This window comes from Triticum aestivum, chromosome 1A, assembly GCF_018294505.1.
Source record: "Triticum aestivum cultivar Chinese Spring chromosome 1A, IWGSC CS RefSeq v2.1, whole genome shotgun sequence".
NCBI lineage: Eukaryota > Viridiplantae > Streptophyta > Magnoliopsida > Poales > Poaceae > Triticum > Triticum aestivum.
In genome coordinates, this window is record NC_057794.1 from 430,387,723 (window position 1) to 430,412,911 (window position 25,189).

Genomic DNA, 25,189 nt, shown 5'->3' on the forward strand with positions numbered 1-25,189 from the left:
GAGTCCTCGTGGCTCACAGATTACTACACCAACAGTTGCAGGTACAGGTTATGCGATGATCATGACGCGAGAGCGATGTTTACTTATGTTGTTTTTCTTCTTCTACTTCTTCTTCGATCAAGGGATAGGTTCCAGGTCGGCAGCCTGGGCTAGCAGGGTGGATATGTTTGAGTTTATGTTCATCTTTCATCCGTTGTCGGATGTTGTTCTCATGTATGTTGATGTATTCTTGGGTGTTTGTGCCTTACGTAAGTATTCCCACCTATTATGTAATGTTGATGTAATGATATCCACCTTGCAAAAGTGTCTTCAAGATGCGCTTCTATCCTTGCTGGGACCTTTGAGTTCCTTTAGGATAGGGTCGCATCTTGGGCATGACAAGTTGGTATCAGAGCCTCGACCTACCATAGGATCCCCCCTTGTTTGATCGTGTAGTTTGGCCGTTGTTGAGTCTAGAAGAAAAATGTTTTGAGTCTTAGGATTATATATATCGGAGAGTAGGATTCTTTTTACTCCTCAGTCCCTTCATCGCTTTGGTGAGGCCTCCTGACGTAGATGTTTTGTCTTTCCTCACCTTATTTTCACTAAAAAAATTAGGATCACGCTGGTATCTTGGGATCGTTTTGATATTCTTGTGACGAGAACATTGTTCTTGGTGCCTCCTGACATTTAGGGGTTGTGGCAGTGTCCCAGGGAGTTGAGCTCCGAGGTGTTGTCGTCACAATTTTATCGTTGCAGTTCTGGAATACCATAGTTTTTTGTCGCCGACATCAAAAATCTCTTTTATGCAGTTGTTGGTGAGATTACCTCGACGCCATCCAGTACTAGGGCGGGAGTTCAGGAGTATTGCTATAGCTCGTATAATTGGATGCTTTTCGAAGGTTGAGGTACACGATTTCCGGAGTTTTCTTGGTTATGTGTTGACGGACGGATACAACTGGATCTAGGGATTGTTAGTTTGGGTGAGATATTATGCGCCCCCTTGTATCCCCAACACCAGATTGCATAACCAGAAAGTTTCGGGAGTTTATAGGTGAGATTTCAAGTAGCTCCTAGAATATCTTTCTGACAGATGCATGATATGGGATTGGGTAAATCTCTATCATATGTTTATTCCCGCTTATCCTCCAAGCCAAACCCCTTGTTTTGTTTTGTTTTGAGTTGAGGTATTCGAGTTGCTTCGAAGTCAAATGTGGATCCCCATACCTTTTCTAAACGGTGTTCTCATATTTCTATGGGAGTGCTAGTCCTTCTTGATCGCTGAGGTTGTCATGTCAACTCTTTTCCAACCGGCGTGCTTCTCTTCAAGTGGATCCGATCATTTCAACATTCGCAAGATCACCTCTCAGTTTTCCAATGTTGTTTGTTTCATTCCATCCCCAAGTTGCCTTTGTTTTCCCGCCTCCCACCCTTTTTCTTCAAGGACTTAAATTTCTTAATCAAGTATCCATTGTATTCGTGTGAAGTCTCTTCTTCTTTTCCTTCGATGTTGTTTATCTGGTGATTTCTCCTGAAGACGCTAAGGAAGCTTCAACTTTATTGTTGTTCCATTCTAATTTTCTTCTCCGGTGGATTCAATTCAAGCTTTTTCGATCATATCCATTCCTAGTTTCAAATGTTTTCTCATGCCGGTGAACCTCTTAATCATCCACCTCTTACTATTCATGTTTATCTGGAGTGCTAAAAGTATCCTAGAGGATTCATGTTTCTATTCTAAATCCTTTCTAGCTATTTCGAGGTTGTTACCTCATTCAAGCCATTTCATTCAACTGGTGCAATCTCCTTTTCAAGTAATCATTTCAACGGTGTTCCTTTTCAGTGGGCCCTAACCCACAGGACTTTTTCCACGTTCTTACCTGACTCTTCTAATTCTTTCCGGAGTTATTCTCAAATTGATTGCAAAGTTTGATGTAAGAATGAATTACCATCAGTCAAATGTCTTTCTCCAAGATCATTCAATTTTTTTTCATCGTTCGTTCAATCTTTCTAATTTTCATCCCGGAGTATCTCAACAATTCGTGGTGGTGTTTCTCGTCGTCATTCTCAGATTTTGAAGACCGAGCAAGAAATTTCTTCTAAAAATCTTGCTCCATTCTCGTGAAGATTCATGGTTCTAGCTTCATGCCATCCTCTCATAATTGTTTGCGATTGTGAGAATTCTTTTCATTCTCCGGAGCCCATCATCTCATAATTATTCATTCCAGCTTTCAGCTCTTGTTCCCCAAATCTTACCGGTGCATCGTTCAAATATTCTCTAATCAGTTCATGATCTCTTCATTCTCATGTATCTAAATTCTGTCAAGTATCTTTATTCGTTTTCTAATTCATCCCGGTGAATTGTGCCTTTGCTACTTTCATTTCCAATTCTTACGGTGGTTCGTTCAAGAGTTCTCTTCCTTGGTTATCATATCAATTCATTCGTTCTTTCCAATCCTATCGGTGGATCGTTCAAGACTTTTCTCAGGTTTGGCTATATCTCTTCAATCTTTTCAAGAAGAATAAGTAGCATGTCAAATCCGTTGCTTGTCATCAATTTAAGTTGATGAAGGATAAACATACAGTAAATCTTATTCTTGTATCCTTGACTGTGATTCAATTCTTTTCTTCCAGAGTTCGTTCATGATATCAATTTGTCGGTGCTAAGTTGTTCATCTTTTGTTTCCAGAGTTCCAAGCTCTCTCAGTTAACTCACCGTGAAGCTCCATCTAAATCTTTACAAGGCTTCATCTCATCATTTTCAAGCTTCTTTTCTTTGCGACCATCCTTTTATTACCGGAGTTCTTCATGGAGGCTCTACATGGTGGTTCGTCAAGGATTCTTTTCATTCTTCAATTGTTCTTCAAGATTTCTCTCAGAGTTATGATCCGCCATGCTATACTCAAAGTTAAACATTGTGTTCAACACATGTCTTGTTTTGAGTAGTTCAAGCATTCTTCATCTTGCATTCCGAAGTGCAATTCTTTCTACCTTATCATTTGCGGTGGTGTTGTGTCATTCTTGATAATTTCCCTTCTTGTTTCATGATTCACAAGTTTTCAAGAGTGACATATTTAAATCCATCATTTTATCTTCGTTCAAGAGATCTTTTCAATCCATTTATTTCTTTGTTGGAGTTATCTTGTGTCATAGTTCACCTAAAGTCTTCCCTAAGGAATGTTGCTATTTTGGTGATCATCTATGTTCCAAGTTTCTCCTTCTCTTCTCGGTGAAAGAATTTTCATGTCCGTGTTGCTCTCAAGAAACCAATTGTTTTCCATAGTGGCATGTATTCACCTTGAAGTTTTGAGTTGTTTCCATAAGCCCACAACAAGCTTATTCTTACCGTTGTTGTTTTTCAAACAACTTTGTTCAATCCTACATCATAAGGATGCTCTTTCAAATTCATTTATGGTAGGAGATGTTGGTTTCATTCTTCGTTCTATTCATTCCTACTATCTAACTATCATGCATTGTTTCCGGAGGCAGTGTGTTGTTGATTTCATCAAGTATCCTCTCATCTTGTCAAGGTCATGTTCAATTCCTTCCAATTACAGTAGGAGTGCTGCCAAAATTATATCATTCTTATTCCTTCCCTGTCTTGTTTTAACTGGAGTGGTTTAAATATCTATCTTGTCACTTAACCTCTTGGTTCTCGTTGCATCCCATGTTCCTCTTATCTAACGGAGTGTTCGCAATCTCGTTCTTCTCCATTGTATTCTTCTTTAAATTGTTTAACCTCTCAAGGTTCTTTGGTTTCACTCGTTTGTCTAAGAAGCAACTTTGTCTTACCTCTTCCTCTTCCGTTTCTCCCGGGTGCCATCCTAGATCTCGGGACAAGATCCTCTTGTAGTGGTGGAGTGTTGTAATGCCCCAAGACCGGCGCTCCAGACGCCTTCCATGTTTTTCGTTATCGTCGTGTGTATTTATTTGTTGGTTGCGTATCATCTCATTGCATCATGTGCATTGCATCATGTCATCTTGCACCCCTTTTTAAAACTCAACTAAATAAACCATATGGATCTTCGGTCCATTTAAATTGAGGGATATTCACAATGGTGATTTCTCTTTAGAACATATACTCCCATATTATTAGGGAGCTATAGTAAACATTCCATTAATTTGGAATTGACCATGACACACTTGCATTTGAACCTCCAAGTAAATCCCTTGGCTCTTTTGTTTTTCCGAAATATGGAAAAGAAACCCCTTTTCTTTCTTTTGGCCAGCCAAGCAGGCCTCCTGGCCTTTCCCTTCCATCCAAAGTGGCCCACGGTCAAGCTGGGCCTCCAGGCGACCGAAGGCCGGCCCAGCCTCCTCCCTCGCTAACCCTAGCGCCAGGGGAGAGCCTCCTGCTCGATCCCATCTCCCTCCCGAGCGCCATCACGCAGGGAGAGGGCAGCGCTAACCCCTCTCCCGATCCACTTCTCTCCCTCGATCCCCTCGCTCGTCCTCCTCCAAACCCCGGCGCCGCTCCTCCTCTTCCTCGCATCACCCTCTACCATCAAGTGCTGCCCCCGTCTGGATCCGTCGGGCCCTGTCATGGCCGCGCCTCCCTGCTGCCGAGGCCCCGCCGCCAAGTCCCGTCCGCGTCGTCCTGTCGAGCGCCGGGACGAACGGCAGAAGCTCCTCCATGCCTCATCCACGTCGACGGAAGCCGTGCCTTGGACCTCTGCAAAAGCAAGTGTAGTTCACCGGTTCCACCGAATGCTCCTATGTCTAGGCAAAGATTGTGTGAGTGTGCAGTTATGCTTCGGATGCTTCGCCATGGAATAGACCGATTCCATTCCCCTTCTTTTCCGGTGCACTCGCTTTGTATCTCCGACACACAAGGAAGGATGCGGTGGGAAGAAAGCTGCCGTAGCCTCTGTCCGGTCGATCATTCCGCTGGCATCTTGCATTCACGCCTCCATTTGACTGCCGCTCGGGAATGTAGTTGTAGATACGTGAGTCTTAGTGGGTCGTTGGCTCCACCTCTTATCTCCTTCTACGACATGTTGTAGTCGTCGCCATATTCAATATGTCACTTAGTCATATCTGCCTCGCAGTGGGTCAGCACCTCCGAAAGAAAGGGAGGGAGGACTTCATTCAGTGACTCCGCGATCGCCCTCTAAACGATCAAAATAAGGTAAAGCTTGAAGATAAGTTTTGTACTCGATTAATTTCTCAGTCCCTCTAGTCGGGTGGGCGCCGGCCGGCCGGATCCCCTTGAAAACCGTACGTGCGGGTCTCCCCGCATGTGGCTCACGCCATTTGAGGTGGGCTGGTCATGTGGTATAGGGCTGCTCGTCCCGCCTAAACCCGACCCGATAGCTTAACGGTGTTCCGTTACGGTGGATGTCACGTGTCGGTCACCCTTGACGAAAGCACTTCTGTGACGTGCGATTTATCATCATGGAAGTGGACACTTCCGTGATGATAATTTTGGTAATGTCATGGAACACTTCTACGACAGCACATGTATGACTATCTTGATTCTGTCATAAATTTTTCATGGATGTACATGCATGACAAAAAAAGCGACCTACTGTGACAAACACGTATCATCACGGAAGTGTATTTTTTTGTAGTGCATGATCGGACCTTACTATCTTTATTCTTTTATCATGCTAATTTTCAACTTTAGCTTTGAATATTTAAATTTATCCAACGCTTCCGATCTTTCTTTGATCGGATAAATATAACCATAGCGAGAGTAATCATCTGTGAATGTTATGAATGAGTCATATCCATCCACACTTTTCACCGGAAATGGTCCACAAATGTTAGTGTGAATGATTTCTAGTGTGCCTGTGCTATGGATTGCACCTTTTTTGATTTGTTTTATATACTTTTCTTTAATGCAATCTATGCATTATTTTAAGTCTGAGAATTCTAACGGAGGAAGAATTTCACTTTTGGCTAATCTTTCCATTCTCTCCTTGGAAATATGGCCCAAGCGACAGTGCCATAAATATTAAAGACCCATTGGACTTGCATGACTGTTCAACAAGTTTAGTACCACAATGCCAGTTAAAAAGAATAGCACCAATATAAAAGGTGTGGTCTTCTACTACTCCTTGTAGCAAAATAGAGGAAAACACGTGCTCACTCACCCACCTCATGCCACGCCACGCTTTGATTTGTGTTTCGTGAATGTAGATCGAGTTCAAACTAATGTTATGTGGCTTTGTTGGAAGAACTAATTTTTCTTGGCAGTGCACTACTAAGACAACTCTGGGTGTACGTGTCAAAACTCGAGCTCGTTGTTGACATGTAACATGTTTTCTCCTTCCAGGGGTCTCTTACACCACATGTCAGTTTTATATCTCCACTCTCTCCACGGTCTTGTCTAAGCAGAGGAAATACAAACGAGAGAGGCTACACTTAGCACATAATAATACACATAATACACATCATCCAAGTTCCTTGTGCGCTACTTCTCCAACAACCTCATCATGACGACTGCATGCACAACTGTTCGGGAGAGCAGATCTACAAAACCGCGCCACATGGGAACCTGCACCGGGGAACGGGAGATAAGGTTTCTGGGGAGCATATTGGCACGGCGCTCTCTCCTGATTGACTACATCCTTAGTGACCATCCACCTGCTTCCACTACTTCTCTACATCAGACAACCACCTCATCTTCAACACCATGGCAGATGATACTGTTGCACCAGAGTTTTCGGTTAACTCGTATGTTCTAAAGCTTTCTCCGTTGACATGTGCATTTGCCCATATGCGTATGTGATAGATGTACCTAGTATGTAATGTATGATATGCCATATCAGTAACCTTCTGGTGATGCTAATTGGGTTTGAGCTCACCAAAAATTGCCTAGCTTCCTAACAATCCAAAAAACTTAAATGTTTAGGCAATTTTTGTTGATTAGCTTTGCTGCTGCTCTGAAACTGAGCTCATTTACAGGTCCTCACTTCAAAAGGTGGCAAACCAAAACCATCTTGTGGCTCACTTCTATAAACATGACTAGGTTTTTGCTAGGACTCCTCGAGGATCGTTTACTCCTGAACAAGACAAAATGTTCTTGGAGGCCACTATAATCTTTGTGGGTGTCGTCATCAGTGTGTTGGGTGAAAGGTTGGTAAAGAACCGTGGATGTACTTGAATCCAAATGCGACACCACTGATGTCCCTGGTGAAGACATAGAGCAGTTCAATGACTATAGAATGGTTGCTAATCATTCTTTGGTCAACAAAGATCATGAGTTGTAGTGGATGACAAAGGAACTTGAGCTCGTTAAGTATGTGTTACTCAACAAGTTTGTTGCCAGGAGCATTGTTGGTAAGCTTTCTCCTTCATGGAGGAAGTTTTTCACTACTCTAAAACACCAAAGATAAGATATTTCTATTGAGAGTCTAATTGGGCCATTGAATACTGAGGAGAAGGTAATGGCAAAGGACACATGAGCTAAAGGAGCATAGGGACATTTTGCTGTCAACGTGGTACGAAAAAATACCCACAAGTTCAAGGGAAAGAACAAAGTCCCCCAACACTACCATCTTCAAGAAGAAGAATAAGGGACCGAAAGGGGCACAACAAGGTTAAAAGCAAAGCATCCTTGCTGGATTGCGATGAGATGAATCACTGGGCTCCATGATTTCCGGACCACGATGGCTATAAAAAGGATGCTTAATAGAGTTTAAAATCTGTAAATATTATCATTGGCAATAGTGAAGGTGGAACATCCACTAGTATAGGAACCACTTACTAGTGGCGTGCATGAAATTTAATGACGAGGGAACACAAAATGGAGGGGGACCGAGTCTGGGGAGAAGAAGGACAGAGAGAAAGAGAGAGACATAAATGATCCTAGTCCCGAGTCATCCTAGCATCTTGTTTCTCACTTGTTGCTCTCCCCAAAGCGCCCGAGAAGGGCAGTGAGCGAATGTATCCCGTGGGCCTGCCGTATATAAGGCAGACCCAAGGGTCCCCCAAGGAGGCAAAAAAACCCTCAGAATGGATCACCTTAGAATGACCACTCTATCCGACGCCAGACAAAGTGGGGTGTAACCACCAGAACATATCTCATCAATGATCCCCTAGATCTCCGGCGAGCACCACGATATATGCCGCAGTGCTTTAGGAGTTTTCTTAGCAAAACCAAGACATGTTTCATGTTCTAAAAAAGCAATTTAGTGCTCTAAAACGAAAACAAAACAAGGGAGTTTGATGTTCTTAAAAAAAGGCAGGTTGTTGAGCATTCCTGCCTTTTCTTAGAAATACCATAGGGGTGTTTTTTAGAAACATTTGTAACTTTCTTCATACTCAAAACCATTATAGATACATCGCTTTCAATACAAAATGTAAGAAATTGCAAAGTAACTGTCATAATAAGAATTATAATAAATCTCTTGGGTGACATCTTCTCAGTGGTATCGATCTTTGCAAGATAAAATACAGTCAAGACTTCAGTAAAGAGACTACAATTAGACTGGAGCAGCGCTACTGCTACTCATTCACCTGCACGAACTTGATTACGAATAAAGGTTTCGGAAAGCCCCTTGGGTCACCCATCTAAAAAGATGGAAGTTGTTAGCAATGAATGTGCTTGGGCCGGGGATTATCAATGTTGTTGTACCAAAAAAATCACCATAATGTCAAGGAAAAAGTCCAGCTCCACAAAAGCTGAAACTAACAAAAGCAACATGACATCATAATATAAAGTCATCAGATCCGAATAATCGGCTGTGCGAGACATCGAAGTCTGTGTCTTCATGACACCACCAAAAAAACAAGGTAACTTTTTTTTAGAAAAAAGACGAAGATGACCAGAGACTTTAGCTGTGAAGATCCAAGGTTCCCCACATCCTAATGCCCAAGATGGCATGCGAGGGGGCCAGAAATTCCTCGAGGCGCGGCTGCGGGTACCTTTCTCAATCCATTCGTCGGGCCTTAGTAGAAGTGGTCCTCTGCGGCCCAATTATAACTTGAAGCTACTGTAATGGGCTAAAGCTGAATTTTCTTCGCACATTTGCATGCACGAGTCAATTTTCCAGAGCCCTCAAGCTATTCATAGTTTCATTGGCAGATTCCTTGAGGAGCTTGGCATCATCGGAAACAGGCAATTAAACACATCTGTAAGAACTGTCCCACAAGTCGCTCAAAGGCCAATGAAGCCACCCCCGGGCTTCTGTAAGATACATGTTGATGCAGGTGTCATGGCGGGACAGGAAGGATCGGCAGTGGCTGTGCAGAGATGAAGGAGGAAACTACATGGGGAGCTCGACACTTGTTGTCGAAGGAGTTCATGACCCGGCCACCGTAGAAGCAATAGCCTGCAGAGAGGCTCTCTCCCTTGCAGAGGACCTGGGCGTTCAGAATTTTGTTGTGGCTTCGGATTGCCAGCAAGTTGTCTCTGACATCAATGGAAGTGCACGGGGTGCATATGAAGCAATCATCACTGAAATAAACCTTAAGGCAATTACTTTTCATTGTAATTTTTTTTCGAGAATCGTGTTGTTAATTATGAAGCACATAGTTTAGCCAAGTTTTTACTTTCTAGAGGTCCAGATCGTCACATTTGGTTAGATGTACCACATTATCAAAGATGTATCCCACTTTATGTGGATTTTGCTTTATAAATAAACTTGGTTTTCCCTAAAAAAAACTGCATTGTGTTTGTGTGGACGGAAACGTGCAAGCCCGCCCGCGACGAGTCCAGCCAGCCAGACGATCTTATCGTCGTCCACGAGCGGCTCCTGCCTCTCACAAGCCGCCCCTGCCCGCCCGGCCGGAGTAACGGCATGATCGCCATGGCCGCGCGCTGCTTCTTCCACTCCTCCCCTAAACCCTGCTTCTCCTTCACCCCACGGTGCTCATCTTCCTCCCCGCCAGCGCCAGGTTGGTTACCCGCCTAAATCCAGTCCATTCCTAGCAGTACATACAACCTGAATCGAATCGAACTGCTTTGGTTAGGGGGGAAGGGAAAGGGGAAGGCGCTGAGGGAGGACTGGCGCGAGAGATCCAAGCCCATCCCTCCCGGAGGCGTCTACCCGGCCAAGGACAAGTGCAGCCGCTGCGGCCTCTGCGACACCTACTACATCGCCCACGTCAACAACGCCTGCCCCTTCCTCGGGGACGGCATGTCCCGTGTCGAGGTACCTCCATGTTTTTCTTCTTTGCATTGCCATTGCTCTGCTACGGCCATTAACGCGTGGTTCGTGTTTCGCATAGGATCTGGAACCAGTGGTCCATGGGAGGGGCAGGAAGGACTCCATGGATGAAATGTACTACGGGGTGCACGAGCAGCTCCTGTATGCCAGGAAAACGGAACCTGTTCAAGGTTTCATTTACCGAGCTTCTCCATTCAATTCCATTTCATCCCACCATATGCATATGCAGTTACCTCTTGCCAGCTTGGTTTACCTCCATGTATACACATGTAGGAGCCCAGTGGACAGGAATAGTGACAACAATCGCAGTTGAGATGCTGAAATCAAATATGGTTGATGCTGTGGTTTGTGTACAAAGGCACCCAGACAAGAATCGGATACCACATCATCATCTTTCCTTGCAATAACTCAAGAACAACTCATGGACTTGACTAATGATGTTTATTTATTACCACAATCTGCAGTGATCCAGACGATAGGTTTGCCCCAAGGCCTGTTTTAGCCAGGTATAGTCGAATTGATCAATTGCCAGTTTCATCTGTTTTTTTTTTTGTGTGTGTAGCACTTGGAATTGGTCTATTATCAGTTTCATCATTCCCATTCTTTGATGTTATGGAAGTAAGATTCAGTATTTTTAACCATGCTCTGCTAGGACACCAGAAGAAGTCATTGCAGCCAGAGGTGTCAAGCCAACATTATCACCTAATCTCGATACACTAGCCTTAGTGGAGGTAAATCTGTCTTCTTCTTCATGCTATATACTTTGCCATTGTTTCTAGCTGCTGTATCTTGTGATCTTATCTCCCTTCTCAACCTATGAAAACAAATCGCTCATGATGACAGATATCTGAAGTAAAGAACATTGGATCTTTGAACATGAACTTGGACTTGTTTGTTCAGAGATTTTTCTATACCCCTATTCAAGGGACTGAAAATTTATGTCACCCAATTCCCTTTCCATTTCTGGAAGCACTTTAGGTGCTATCGCCAAAGACGTTACACTATGACATCATGATTGCTGCCTCATAAATCCTGTTTCTGATCAACTCTGTGAAAACTGGGAGTTTCATGATTTCCTTTGACAGGCAGCTGGTGTAAAGCGTCTTCTCTTTTGTGGTGTCGGTTGTCAAGTGCAAGGTATTATCATTCTTCTATTTCTACCATTGGCGGTTTATCATATCTCATAGTTATCCAACATGAAATTATTGGGCGCAGCTTTGAGATCTGTAGAGAAGTACCTTGGCTTGGAAAAGCTTTATGTGCTTGGCACAAACTGTGGTAAGTACTGATGATCTCCCGACTTCTGATTACTGTCTTGCATGTATATATATTGGAGCTTTGGCTTATGCTAGTGAACATTCCCAGTGGACAACGGCACTCGTGAAGGACTTGATAAATTTTTGAATGCTGCAAGCAGTGAACCAGAAACTGTTCTGCATTACGAATTTATGCAAGACTACAAGGTGACACTTAATTTGAAACAGTCTGCACTCTTTCTCCCATTTTGGAACAGTTTCATGCATGTAATACCATTTACTTCTACAATCAACAGTTCAACAATCATGTTTAGGATGCATTGAAAACATATGTATGGATCTAACTTGATAGTAATGGTTGTTTTCCTTTCCCGATTTCGATATGTGGCAGTGTTGTATAACTGTGAGTATACTGCAGGTTCACTTAAAGCATTTGGATGGGCATATAGAAGAGGTAAGTCACCCACCTGTTTGTAGTATTATACAAAACCGAGTCTGCCGAAACTGTCTCTTCATTGCCTACTTAAAAGCAGGTCCCTTATTTTTCCCTGCCAGCCAATGATTTGGTGGATGTCATTGCACCATCATGCTACAGGTATGCTATGCTCACTGCATAAATCCATTGCTTTAGTTTATCCATGAAAAGTCAGGCATCACTCTCAAATGTCAAACTAATAGTTTTACTTGTACCATCTTCAGCTGCTTTGACTACACAAATGGCTTGGCGGTGAGGTTCCTGTCGTATATAGTTCTTTTCTGTTTCTATTCCAACAGTTTTCTGCCCTTGCATATGGAAAACTAAAAGTGTCTGTTGCAAAAGTGCAGGATTTAGTGGTGGGCTATATGGGAGTACCGAAATATTCTGGCGTTTCTATGACTCAGCACCCTCAGTATATTACAGTCAGGTGAAGTGAGACAAATTTAACCAGCTAGCTGTTGTTGAGGAATCAAATTACTCAACAGTGGGTTGATTTTCTTTCTTTCTTGTCATAAGGAACGAGCGAGGGAGGGAGATGCTCAGCCTGATAGAGGGCCTCTTGGAGAGCACGCCAACAGTTAGCAGTGTACGCACCCACATCCATGCATACAAGTGCACTTGTGTACTGTGGGGTAGGATTCATTGTGTGATTTTTTTTTCGTGTCAACCGATGTTCGTCTTCTTCAGGGTGCTAGACAACCATTTGTGATGGAGACAGTGAAAGCTGACGATGCTGCGAAAATGGGTATTTATATGACTAAATGGTGTTCCTTATTTTGCAGCAATCAAACATTAGTTGCTTGGATCTGACTAAAATGTGATCCACCGGGGGTTGATTTTTCAGGAAAAGGCCCTGCTAACCCAGCTCCCATATTTGTGGGCAACATCATCGCCTTCCTGCTAAACCTGGTTAGTGAGTGAATGCTGCATTTTGGATGGACTCAATAATGAATATAGCATGCATGATGAACCAACCGTTCATGGATGGTTTGTGCAGATTGGGCCCAAGGGCCTGGAGTTTGGTCGCTACTCTCTGGATTACCACACGATAAGGAACTACCTGTATGTGAACCGGGCATGGGGAAGGGCAAGGTACATATCGCTCTCTATATTATATGCTCTCAACATACACTAATATTAATATATTTATATGTATGCTTGTAGCATATGTATGTTAGGACGATATATATGAAGTGCTCATGAATGAATTTCATGTTGCAGAGCGGAGCAGCATATGCCATCATATGCCAAGAAAATCGTGGAGGCGTACAACAAGGACGGCCGCATCGACTCGATGCTTGAGCAGAATAAACAGTGAAGTGTATTGTATCATACCTCCGCGTACGCATATGTAGCACACACGGCCACGCGATCCTTGTAGATAGTACTGTATTAGCAAGCAAAACAAATAGTGAATGCACAGCAGAAATATTTAGTTCAGACAGCGAGTGGCACTCGTTAGGGCTCAGGTTACTGATTTAGATCTTCCCCGACAGGCAGCAGGCTCAACGATCAGCTCTCCAATGATGCAATAGAATTTGTAACATTAGTGTAAGACAATAGGTTTTGGGGGGAACCGGCACAACCCTCTAGGGGTGGCCTATCACACATATATATAATGAAGGGGTACAATGTTACACATATACGGGAACAATATAGTCTAACACCCTCCTTCAATCTTAGCCACTTGCTAAAGAATCTAGAAGGGTAAGATTGCGCCGACAAGCCTCGAACTGCGGTAGAGGCAATGGCTTGATGAAGATGTCTGCAAGTTGATCCTTGGAAGAGATGAACTTGATCTGTAGTTGTTTCTGAGATACACGTTCCCGTATAAAATGATAGTCAACTTCGATGTGTTTCGTTCGGACATGAAATACCGGGTTGGCAGACAGGTATGTAGCACCGATGTTGTCACACCAAAGAATAGGACCAAAGAATAGGAGACTGTGATTGAGATATACCCAATTCCTGAAGCAAAGACTGTATCCAGATAATTTTTGCAGTTGCATTAGCCACAACCTTATACTCAGCTTCAGTACTGCTACGCGAAACAGTAGCTTGTTTTCGAGCACTCCAGGCGATCAAGGTAGAATCAAAGAACACACCATAGCCCTCCTTGGATCGCCTGTCATCCGGACTGCCAGCTCAGTCTGCATCAGAGTATGCCGAGACAATCCCAGAGGAGTTCGGTCCAATGTGCAAACCATAGGACAGCGTGAAGCGAATATAGTGCAAAATGTGCTTAACAGCAGACCAATGAGTGTCACGAGGTGCCTGGAGATACTGACACATTCTGTTGACAGTAAAGGAAATATCTAGACGTGTGATCGTCAAGTACTGAAGCCCACCAACAATGCTCCTATATTGTGTTGCGTCAGCAGCAGTCAGAAGCTCACCATCCACAGCAGTGATCTTGTCAGTGGTAGACATAGGTGTAGTCGTCGGTTTGCACTTAAGCATCCCAGCCCGCTGCAGCAAATCCAAGGAGTACTTCTTCTGCATCATAACAAGACCATCAGAACCGGAAGTGACTTCCACGCCAAGGAAGTAGTGAAGCTTCCCAAGGACTTTGACAGCAAAATCAGCACCAAGAGACCGAACAAGAGCAGTTGCAGCCGACGGAGAGGAACTGACAAGTATAATATCATCCACATAGACCAGGAGATACATAGTGACTTCAGGCCGTTGTAGAAGAAATAATGAAGAGTCAGCAACCGATGATGCAAAACCATGAGTACGAAGAGCTGTCGCAAGACGAGCATGCCAAGCACGAGGAGCCTGTTTCAGATCATAGAGTGCTTTGGTGAGACGACATAGGTAATCAGGATGATCAGGATCTAAAAAAACAGGAGGCTGCCGCATGTAAACCTCCTCCTCAAATACACCATGGAGGAAAGCATTCTGCACATCAAGCTGACGAAGAGACCACCCCAGAGTAACTGCAAGAGAGAGAAGAAGCCTGATGGTAGTGGGCTTAACCACTGGACTGAAGGTGTCTTCATAATCAAGACCATAGCGCTGCCGAAAACCTCGGGCAACCAACCGTGCCTTGTAGCACTCAATAGACCCATCAGAATGCTTCTTCACTTTGAAAACCCATTTAGAGTCAATGACATTAACATGGGGTGGTGGCGGAACAAGAGTCCATGTCTTGTTATGAAGAAGAGCATGATACTCCTATTCCATGGCCTCTCTCCAATGAGGTATACTCAGGGCAGCTTTACACGTACGAGGCTCAAAGGTCAGGTCCGCACGAGCAGCAGCCAGGCATGCAGCCAACCAAGCAACAGTACCATCATGACACTTCTTGGGCTGAAAAATGCCACTGCGACTCCGCGTATGTGGTCGTCGAGGAACCGTGGGAGCCACAGGGGCCGGAGAGGGCTCAGTCGACATGAGACTGGGCGATGGCGACGGAGACGCCTCAGCCAGCAATGGAGACACCTCAGTCAGCATAGGTGTGAGCGAGCCTGAGCCAGGTGAGCTCGGCCCAGGCGAGGCTGGCATGGCAGGCCGAGGTGGCGATGAAGCCGGCGTAGCAGGCCGTGAGGGCGAAACCAGCCCAGAGGCCAGGGGCGCTGAGGTAGGCGGCTGAGAGGCCAGGGGCGTCGAGGCGGACGACCCAGAGGCCAGAGGCGCCGAGGCACACGGCATCGCTGGGCGGTCGGCCAAACGTGCATGGGCACGATGACCGAGGCCATGCAGAGGCTCAGCACGATCGTCGTGAGCCACTGGTGAGACCAACGAAGAAGGCGACAGCGCCTCTAGAATCTCTAAACGAGCCCCACGTCCAGTGCCTGCACCATGGTTAGGCAACAATATAGGAGAATATGCAGCATCATCAAATTGGTCAGAGGCAATAGAGGATGAATGCATGGATGGTGGTTCAGCGGTGGACACAGGAAGTTTGGCAAAGGGAAAAACATGCTCATCAAACATGACATCCCTGGATATATAGACACGATTAGTGGGAACATGAAGACATTTGTATCCTTTATGAAGAGAGCTATAGCCAAGAAAGACACACTTCTTGGAACGAAACTTAAGCTTGCGCTTGTTATATGGACAGAGATGCGGCCAGCAAGCGCACCCAAAAACTTTGAAGAAGGTGTAATCAGGTTGTTCATTAAGAAGGACTTCAATGGAAGTCTTCATGTTCAAAACACGAGTGGGAGTACAGTTTATGAGAAAACATGCAGTGGTGAAAGCATCACTCCAAAAACGAAACGGAACCGACGCATGAGCCAAAAGAGTGGGACCAGTTTCAACAATGTGACGATGCTTACGTTCTACTGAACCATTCTGCTGATGTGTATGTGGACATGCTAAACGGTGAGCGATCCCAAGCGACTGAAAGGAGTTGAGGTTGTGATACTCGCCCCCCCCCCAGTCCGACTGAACATGAACAATTTTGTGCTTGAGAAGGCGTTCGACATGTTTTGAAACTGAACAAAAATATTGAACACATCAGATTTGTGTTTGATAAGATAAAGCCAGGTAAAGCGACTATAAGCATCAACGAAACTGATATAATAATTGTGACCACTAACAGAAGTCTGAGCAGGACCCCAAACATCTGAAAACACAAGTCCTAAAGGATGTTTCACCTCACGACTAGACTCCGAAAAAGGAAGTTGATGACTCTTCCCCTGCTGACAAGCATCACACACTGCTACATCTTTATTACTAGACATGCTAGGAAGCTCATGACGACGCAAGACATGACAGACGGTAGGTGTGCCCGGGTGACCAAGACGAGCATGCCACTGTGACGGAGATACCCGAACTCCACTGAAAACGCGAGCGACACTAGGATGCTCTAGATGATAGAGGCCCTGGCACAACCGCCCATTAAGAAGAATGTCCCTTGTGCCCCGATCCTTAATAAAAAGATCAAAAGGATGAAATTCACAAAGCACATTATTATCACGTGTGAGTTTAGGAACTGAAAGAAGATTACACGTCATAGAAGGAACTCTAAGAACATTGTGAAGCTGAAGACTCCTATTTGGATGACTAGTGAGAAGAGATGCTTGACCAATATGAGAGATGTGCATACCTGCTCCATTGGCGGTGTGGATCTTGTCGGAGCCATGATAGGGTTCACGGTTGTGAAGCTTCCCCATCTCACCCGGCAGGTGCTCCGTTGCCCCACTATCCATGTACCAGTGAGGATCAATGGAGTAGGACTGAGTGTGTCCTTGTTGCTTCGGCGGCGCCGGACGATCAGCCATGGCAACCTGACACGCAAAGTTGCGAGTGTCCTTGCCATCATTGCCAAGACCAAGAAAACTCCGCTGAAAGCATTTGTGACACTTAGAGGACCAGTGCCCCTCAATGCCACACTACTGACACAAACGTCGACCACCAGGCCCGGGTAGGGCTGCAGACGGTGGGGGAACTGAAGGTGACGAAGACGATGCAGGAGGCGGCGCCTTGGACGAGCTATGGCCACCCTTGGTGGCGGCATTCGCGGACAGAGGGTCGTGACTGGCCTTAGAACGGCGAGCCTTGACCCGCTGTTCGGTGAGGAGGAGGCGGGAGTAGACCTCATGTGCCATCATGGGAGTCGAGTTGCCTCGCTCATTGATGATCTCGACCAGTGCATCATACTCCTCGTCTAGCCCATTGACGATGAAGGAGTTGAACTCGGAGTCGGTGAGCGGCTGTCCAATGGAAACCAACGTGTCAGCAAGGCCCTTGACCTTGTTGTAGAACTCCGTGGCCGTGGAGTCAAGCTTCTCGCACTCGCCAAGCTGACGGCGGAGCACGGAGACACGAGCCTGAGACTACGCCGCAAACGAGTGCTCGAGTATGGTCCATGCCTCATGAGACGTCTTGGCGAAGACGACAAGCCCAGCGACAGCCGGAGAGAGCGACCCCTGGATGGAGGAGAGGTTCGCCTGGTGAAATGATCTAGATGACGACTAGAGGGGGGGTGAATAGGCATTTTAAAACTTTTACGGATTTGGCTTTACCCTAATGCGAATTAAACTAACGGATACTTTTCATGCACAAAACCTAAATATGCTAGGCTCAACTAAGTGCACCAACAACCTATGCTAAACAAGATAGGTACTAAAAGAAACTAGCAAGCACAAACTATATCACAAGATAAGGAAATGTAGGAAGTACTAAGCAATTCAACTAGCACAAGATATATCAATATGAGCAAGTATGAATTGTGGAAAGTAAAGGGTGTGGGTATGAGATAACCACAAGTGAGTCGGAGACGCGGATTTATCCCGAAGTTCACACTCGTGAGAGTGCTAATCTCCGTTAGAGCGGTGCCAAAGCCAAAGCTCCGGGGCGTCACCAAGTGACTCACCGTATTCTCCCTTCCGAGTCACCCCCAACGGATGAGCCTCGGTTCACTCGGGGTTGGTCTTGAAGGCGACCACCACACCTTTACAAACTTCTCCGGAGCACACCACAACCACGGAAGCTTCCGGAGGAACTTGACCACCTAGGCCACTTCAACACCCTTCCCCGGAGCACACCACAAAAGGAAGCTTCCGGGGGAACCTTGGCCACATAGGCCTCTTCACAATCTTCTCAATGTATCACCAAACCGTCTAGGAGGCGAAGCCTCCAAGAGTAATAAACTCACGGGCTCTCACTCGAACAAATCGATGCGGGGAGCTCAAACCAAAGCAACAAATGCAATGCAAGGTCAAGCAACAAATGCTCAACTCACTCTCTCAATCTCACAAGATGCAACTCAAGAAAGTAGGGGATTGAAGAGAGGGGATGCAATGGAGGAAATCAACAAATGACTCCAAGATCCATCCACAAATCCCCCTTCACTTAGAGGGGAGATAGGGTTTGGGAGAGGTGGTAAGAGGCTCAAAATGATGTTTAGAATGTGAATGAACAACACCCAAACCGGTGGGGAGGAAGGGCTCTTTTATAGCCAACTTCCAAAACTAACCGTTGGGGCTCCAACGGACACTTCTTGGACACCCCGTGCCCACGGGGGTTTAGACCCCGTGCCCACGGGGTCCCGTGTGCACGGTACAAGCCCGCGTGCACGGGGCCCCGTGCCCACGGGGGTCAAAAACCCCGTGTCCACGGGGTACCCAGAACAGCCTGCAGCAGCCCACTAAAACCGTGATAACTTTGGCATACGGACTCCGAATTCGATGATCTTGGGCTCGTTTTGAAGCTATGGAAAAGCCCAAGGTCCTCACATAGAGAACCAAACAATATCAACAAGAAATAATTATGCAAGTAATGCAAAGGTTTGAGCTCTCTACATGCGACATGAACAAGCTACTTGCCCGAGAGTCCCTCTTGATAGTACGACTATCAAACCTATAATCCGGTCTCCCACCAAGCACCATGAGACCAGCAAAACTAGGAAAACCTAGCTAAGGTATACCTTTGCCTTGCATATTCAACTTGATCTTGGTGATGACTCCAATGCTTGTCTCAAGTTGGAATCCCTTTCTCGTCCACAACCACTTGGCGAAGATGCTTGAATTGCTTCCTCATATTGCAATGAGGGAAGCCTTAACTTAAGCCCATCTTCACATGAGCATTATCATGATGTGGACCACAAGCTTCAAAGCATATAACCTCCGGCTTCTCATCTTGCACTTGGACTCCTCGAACCCGATGACCATCACCACTTGATGTCATCCACACATAGGCTACTTGAGATCTTTCCTTTTGATGCAAGCCCATGAGAAACACCTAACCCACATAGACATAACAAACACATAGCATGGGTTAGGTAACAAAGCACAATTCACAATTACTTACCATACCACTAGATCACTTGATCCCAGGTGGTACAATGTTTGCACTTTGAGAGTTGACCATCTAGATATAATCTTCGAGCTTCATCTTGGTCAACCAACATCTTTACTCCAAGCTCCATCTTGGTTTCTTGAAAGCCACAATGAACTCTTCATTTCCCTTCATTGCTTCAAGACAATATCACCAAAGACTCTTTCATGACCATATCAAGTTCCACTATGAATATCATCTTGATCACCACTTGCCCTTCTAAAAACTTCATCACAATCTCTTGAGAGGCATAATGAATTCTTCACTCTAGTTGCTTGCTTTAAGACTTGATCAACTGAAACCCAACACGTGAGCTCACCATGATCTTGTCTTGAATCATAACTTGAATTCTTCTCTTTGATTATTCTCTCAAACCCTTGATCCTTAAAAGTCCTCCATCATAATATCTTGAGAGGCACAATGAATTCTTCACTCTAGTTGCTTGCTTCAAGACTTGATCAACCTAAACCCAACACATGAGCTCACCATGATCTTGTCTTGAAACCATAACTTGAATTCTTCTCTTTGATTATTCTCTCAAGCCCTTGATCCTTAAAAGCCCAAATATGTCAGTCTTAGAGATCCTCCAATGAACTCCACCATGAACATAATTAGATTAGGCATAGAAATCAATCTTGATGGATTCAATAGAAGTACTCGAAGACCAACTTGAAACCTCACTGGATATGGGATCTCGAGAGCCAACACCTAGGCCTCGTGATCACGGGGTATCCAGAGAGTTGACACTCGACCCCATGCGCATGGTACAAGCCCGTGTGCAAGGGGTATCCAGAGAAGGATACCATGAGGACTTCTTCAGATGCTTTGATGGAAGACTTCACAAAACAACCCAATGCACTTCAAGCATCACTATGGAACATATCTTCATATAAGATTCAATGCACTTGATGCTCCATAGGAATTGTCATTTAACTCCAAAGCATACAACAAATATATCTTCATATATATGGACTTCATCCTTGATTCCATCCAATATCCTTGAGGCACTATCTTCATATATATGGACTTCATCCTTGATTCCATCCAATATCCTTGAGGCACCATCTATGGACAAAACCTTCAAATATATCTCATTGAGAAACATTAGTCCATAGAGATTGTCATTTAGTTACCAAAACCACACTTAGGGGCTACATGCCCTTTCAATCTCCCCCATTTTGGTAATTGATGACAATCTCAACAAGAGGGTTTATATAATGAAATTAAAACAAGTATGCAATCTATCCAAGAATAAATTTTATACTTGAGGTGGTTTTGATAGCCTCAAATATCATAAAGATAGTTGATGTTATCAAAACCGGTTATACTAGCATCAAAATACTATACAAGAATTTGATGCTAGTAGAACCATAATATATAGAGCAAACTCCCCCACAATATATGCATGTGAAAGAACTCGGTGGAGTTTTCTCTATATACACATCGATGCAACGAGCAAGCACAACAAATGTATATATGCATGGATGACAGGAACCAACCCACTTCTCCTAAACCACTTCTCCTAAACCCTCTAAAATTCTCCCCCATTGGCAACAAGTGCCAAAATGGAAGAAAAATCTAGACAACCAATATAGTATGGGTTCCTCCTTAATTTGTGCATTTCTCATATTGTGAGTGGAATCAAGTGCACATATCCAGTTACGAACACACGAAGAAATTCACACTATGTTGAGGATCCATAGAATGCACCAAAAAGATATGTCATGAGAATCAAACATCCAAAGGATCAAAAGAACATATTTTGGACAAAGGGTAATGGAGATACCCAATATGATAATCATGCTAAGCATGGGTCCAAAATAAAAAAACATGAGTGCAAAGATATAAGAAATACATACAAACACTCACTCAACAAGTACTAATCATGCCATGATGCAACATACACAATGTTGACTCTAACTTAAATAAAGGCATGAAGTAAGTACTTGTTACCGGGAGAGAAAGCATTGGTTCAAGGGGCCCTTGATCTACTACGGCGAACATGATGGACTTGATCTTGTTCTTGGATAGGTACATGATCTCCCATAACATCTTGCCCTCGTGTTGGGGGTGATGACTTCCCTTGTGGTCGGTCCACAAGAGGGGCTCTTACTCCTTCTTCTTCTACAGGACAAGGGGTGTTTCTTGTGGAAGAATATGACCAATCCCCATTGTACTTGTAGCTTCGGAAGGAGCCTCATCACCTACAACACTTGAAACAAATTGCTCCGCATGGAAGTCGTTATTCTCATCACACTCCACATTCACCGTTTCCTCAATACATCCCATGGATTTATTGAGAATATAGTAAGTGTGGGAGTTTGATGCATATCCAACAAAAAAGACCCAAATTTTGTATAACCGGGTTTACATGGTGAGAATGCAATACTTACACCGAACCGGGTTTTCATTTATCTTCTCTCTCAAATCAAAGAATCAACCAAGCTTGGCTCTAATAATTTTCCGTGGTGTATCCACCTTCCTCATGAATAAGCCAAGCATCCAATGCTTCTCCAACGTACCTAAAACACATTAAGGTACACTTTGGTCCCCAAACTTATTGGGTCCGAAGTAGTTAGTCCAACCACAATACATAGGGCAAACTCCATATTAAATATGTGCAAAAGGATATGAACTTGAAGTTCATGCACACTTTTAATCATTAATGATTTGATGGAGTTTACCCTATATAGAGGGTCAAGTAGAGCAATCAAGGCATGAAAAAGTATATAAATAAATATGCATGCACATGCCTACCAAGATCCAAAGAGATACAATTTGGACAAAAGAATACTTAAACGAAGAATACTCCAAAAATAACATAAAGCATTCAAGTTGTCCAAATTATATCAAGAGACAAATCCACGCAGGACTGCAAGAAAAGTACAACATATGAACTAAGCAAAAACCAAAGAGCATAAATGATATACATTACACACATGCTCAAAGGCTTATCTCACTCAAGTAGATAAAAGATAGTCAAGCAGTGAGATAAGGCAAGTTGAAGCACAAGCCGAGAAGAAGATGATCATAAAATTCTACCACAAGAAGAAATACCAATTGGTATTTGGCATTAACACTCGATGGTAGAATCCGAAGAAGCACAAGATCATAATCAACAACCACCCCGTGCGCACGGGGGTCAAAAGACCCCGTGCACACGGGGTATCCAGGGAGTTACATAACACCTTGTGTGCACGGGGGTCAAAAGACCCCGTGCGCACGGGGTATCCAGAACTTTTCTGGTGCAAATTTCTGGATACCATGACAAGCACACAAAAGAGGCAAATAACCACCTACAAGAGATAATTAATGGATACTCTGAGAAATTGAATTTCAAATGAGCTTGACATACCACATAGTGACTAGATAATATTGAGTATCAATACTATGTAGTATTTCTCATATTCACATTTTGGGTTTGTGATGCGCACAAAACATAACAGTCCCCCATAATGTGATGATCCATTAATATCTCGCAAGAGCCAAACAACATACAAATAAGGCTCAAGACAGCAAGCAGCACTGTATGATGTGCAATGCAACCTACACATGCTAGATAACACAAATCAAGCATACTAGGAAGCACAACATATAAATGCACATGCTAGATACAAAACCTAAGCATGCAAGGGGCGAGTAACTTTCAATGTAAGCAATAAAAATACAAGTTACCGCAAGGAGGAACATTGGATAGATAAAATTAAGATAATCCACATGACTTGGCTCGAACAAATAAATGGTGAATATATTTTCTTCAAGAACTAGCCAAATCTCCAATGTCCTCCACACACCTATTGATCAAGGTTGAGCTTGATGGTCCCCAACCAAGTTGGGTCCTAAGAAATTATTCACAATAGGCTTGGCAACCCAAATGGCCTTTTCCATTTCCAAACCACTTTGGGCGCCAACAAACTTGGCAAACAAATTGCCAACAACATCCTTCCTAAGCGAATAATGATCATTGACTAGAGGAGGCTTAGGGATGTTACTGTTGGGACAAGAACGAAGATATGTGTCCCTTCTCACGACAAATATAGCAACATGTGCTCCCCCTTCTCTTCTTCTTTACTTTCTCAATTTGGGGAGCATTTCCTTGGTTCATTATTGATAGTGTCCTTTCTTCAGCTTAAGGTTGACCTTGAGATTGAACTTGAGGTTGACCTTGAGATTGAAATTGAGGCTGCTTCCCTTGTTGCTTCACATTTGAAGCCTTCTTCTTCAATGGACAAGATCTCACATGGTGTCCACCATTCTTGCACTTGAAGCATGTGATGTTGGCCAGATTCTTGACTTGGTCTTGTCCCTTATTCCTTTTCTTGGACTTCTTGTTGTTGGAGATGAAACCAAGTCCACCCATGTCATGAGGGGATTTTTGACCACTCAAAATATTGTTGAGAGTGGAATTTCCTTTATGACACATTTCCAAGTCTTTCTTCAAATTAGTGACTTGAGCCTTGAGCTCTTTGTTTTCCTCTACAAGGTTAGTATCAACAAAAGTACTAGAGGAAGTAGAAACTTCATTATTAGAGCAACAAGGCAAGGGGAGCAATTCATCACAAGAATTGACTATAATATGTCTAGATGAATTACTAGGACTAGCACATGTCAATAAATCATTTTGAGTAGATATAGTGCTAATGTCCACATGAGGCTCATGAGATGTTACCTTAGTCACAATAGCCTCATGAGCTAACTTTAGCCTTTCATGGGAGATTAGAAGGTCATCATGAGAGCCCGAGAGCTTTTCATGACTTTCTTCTAATTTCCCATAATTGCTAATTAGCAAAACAAGTTGAGCCCTTAGCTCAACATTCTCCTTCAAGATAGATGCTTCACAAGGAGTGGAGTTAGTAGCACACGCATCATTGACAATATGAGAGGAGCTAGAAGAAACTAGAGACTTCACATGAGTAGCTTGAAGTTCCTCATAAGACTTAGAGAGTTTGGTGAGCTCTACTTTGACATTCTTGTAGACAAGGTCAAGGTGCTCAAAATCCTCTTTAAGTTGATCATGAGCAACTTCAATCTCTTATTTAGAAGATTCTAAGTTTCTAAGAGTTTCTAGAGCATCAAGAAGGTGACAATCAAGTTTTTCATTCTGTTCTTGCTCTTCGCGAAGTAAATCATTACACTTTCCAAAATGAGTGATAAGATATTTAAACATCTCATAAGTGTTCTTATTTGCCCCCGAAGAGAATTACCAATTTCATATATTTCTTGACTCATATCCCTATCACATTCATCATCACTCATGAATATCATTACAAAGAGTAGATGATACCTCGGTATTACCTCTTGCCATGAGGCACATGTGAACATCGGAGGTTGATGATGATTCTTTTGGAGAGGGAGTTTCTTTATCATCAGGAGTAGGATGTCCGTGTCCATCCTCTTGACACTCATAGCATTTCCTCTCCAACGAGGTGATGTCCTTCTTTGCTCCTCTAGCAATTTCCTCAATAATGGTGTGTGCACTATTTTCTCTTGTTTCCTCTACATGGTTAGTCAAACAACAACTAGAGGAAATGGAAGCATAGAGATCATGGAAACAAGGAGTATCAAGCATATCA

General features: G+C 43.8%; 1 protein-coding gene across 2 annotated transcripts; it reads left to right on the top strand.

Annotated features, from left to right (window-relative positions):
• Positions 1-9,607: 9,607 nt before the first annotated feature.
• LOC123054126 (7-hydroxymethyl chlorophyll a reductase, chloroplastic) lies at positions 9,608-13,269 on the top strand. Of its 2 annotated transcripts, XM_044477823.1 has the most exons (18): positions 9,608-9,819; positions 9,895-10,076; positions 10,153-10,261; positions 10,365-10,449; positions 10,556-10,597; positions 10,744-10,822; positions 11,177-11,228; positions 11,307-11,369; positions 11,457-11,554; positions 11,766-11,801; positions 11,881-11,942; positions 12,047-12,074; positions 12,173-12,252; positions 12,342-12,411; positions 12,513-12,570; positions 12,670-12,734; positions 12,823-12,917; positions 13,047-13,269. In XM_044477823.1, exons 1-18 carry the CDS (start codon positions 9,723-9,725, stop codon positions 13,141-13,143), a joined length of 1,398 nt encoding a protein of 465 aa, XP_044333758.1. In that variant the 5' UTR covers positions 9,608-9,722; the 3' UTR covers positions 13,144-13,269. The 2 variants fall into 2 exon arrangements, 1 of the variants encoding a protein (XP_044333758.1); XR_006426058.1 differs by lacking the exons at positions 12,513-12,570; positions 13,047-13,269 and having other exon boundaries at positions 12,342-12,457; positions 12,608-12,734.
• Positions 13,270-25,189: the final 11,920 nt, after the last annotated feature.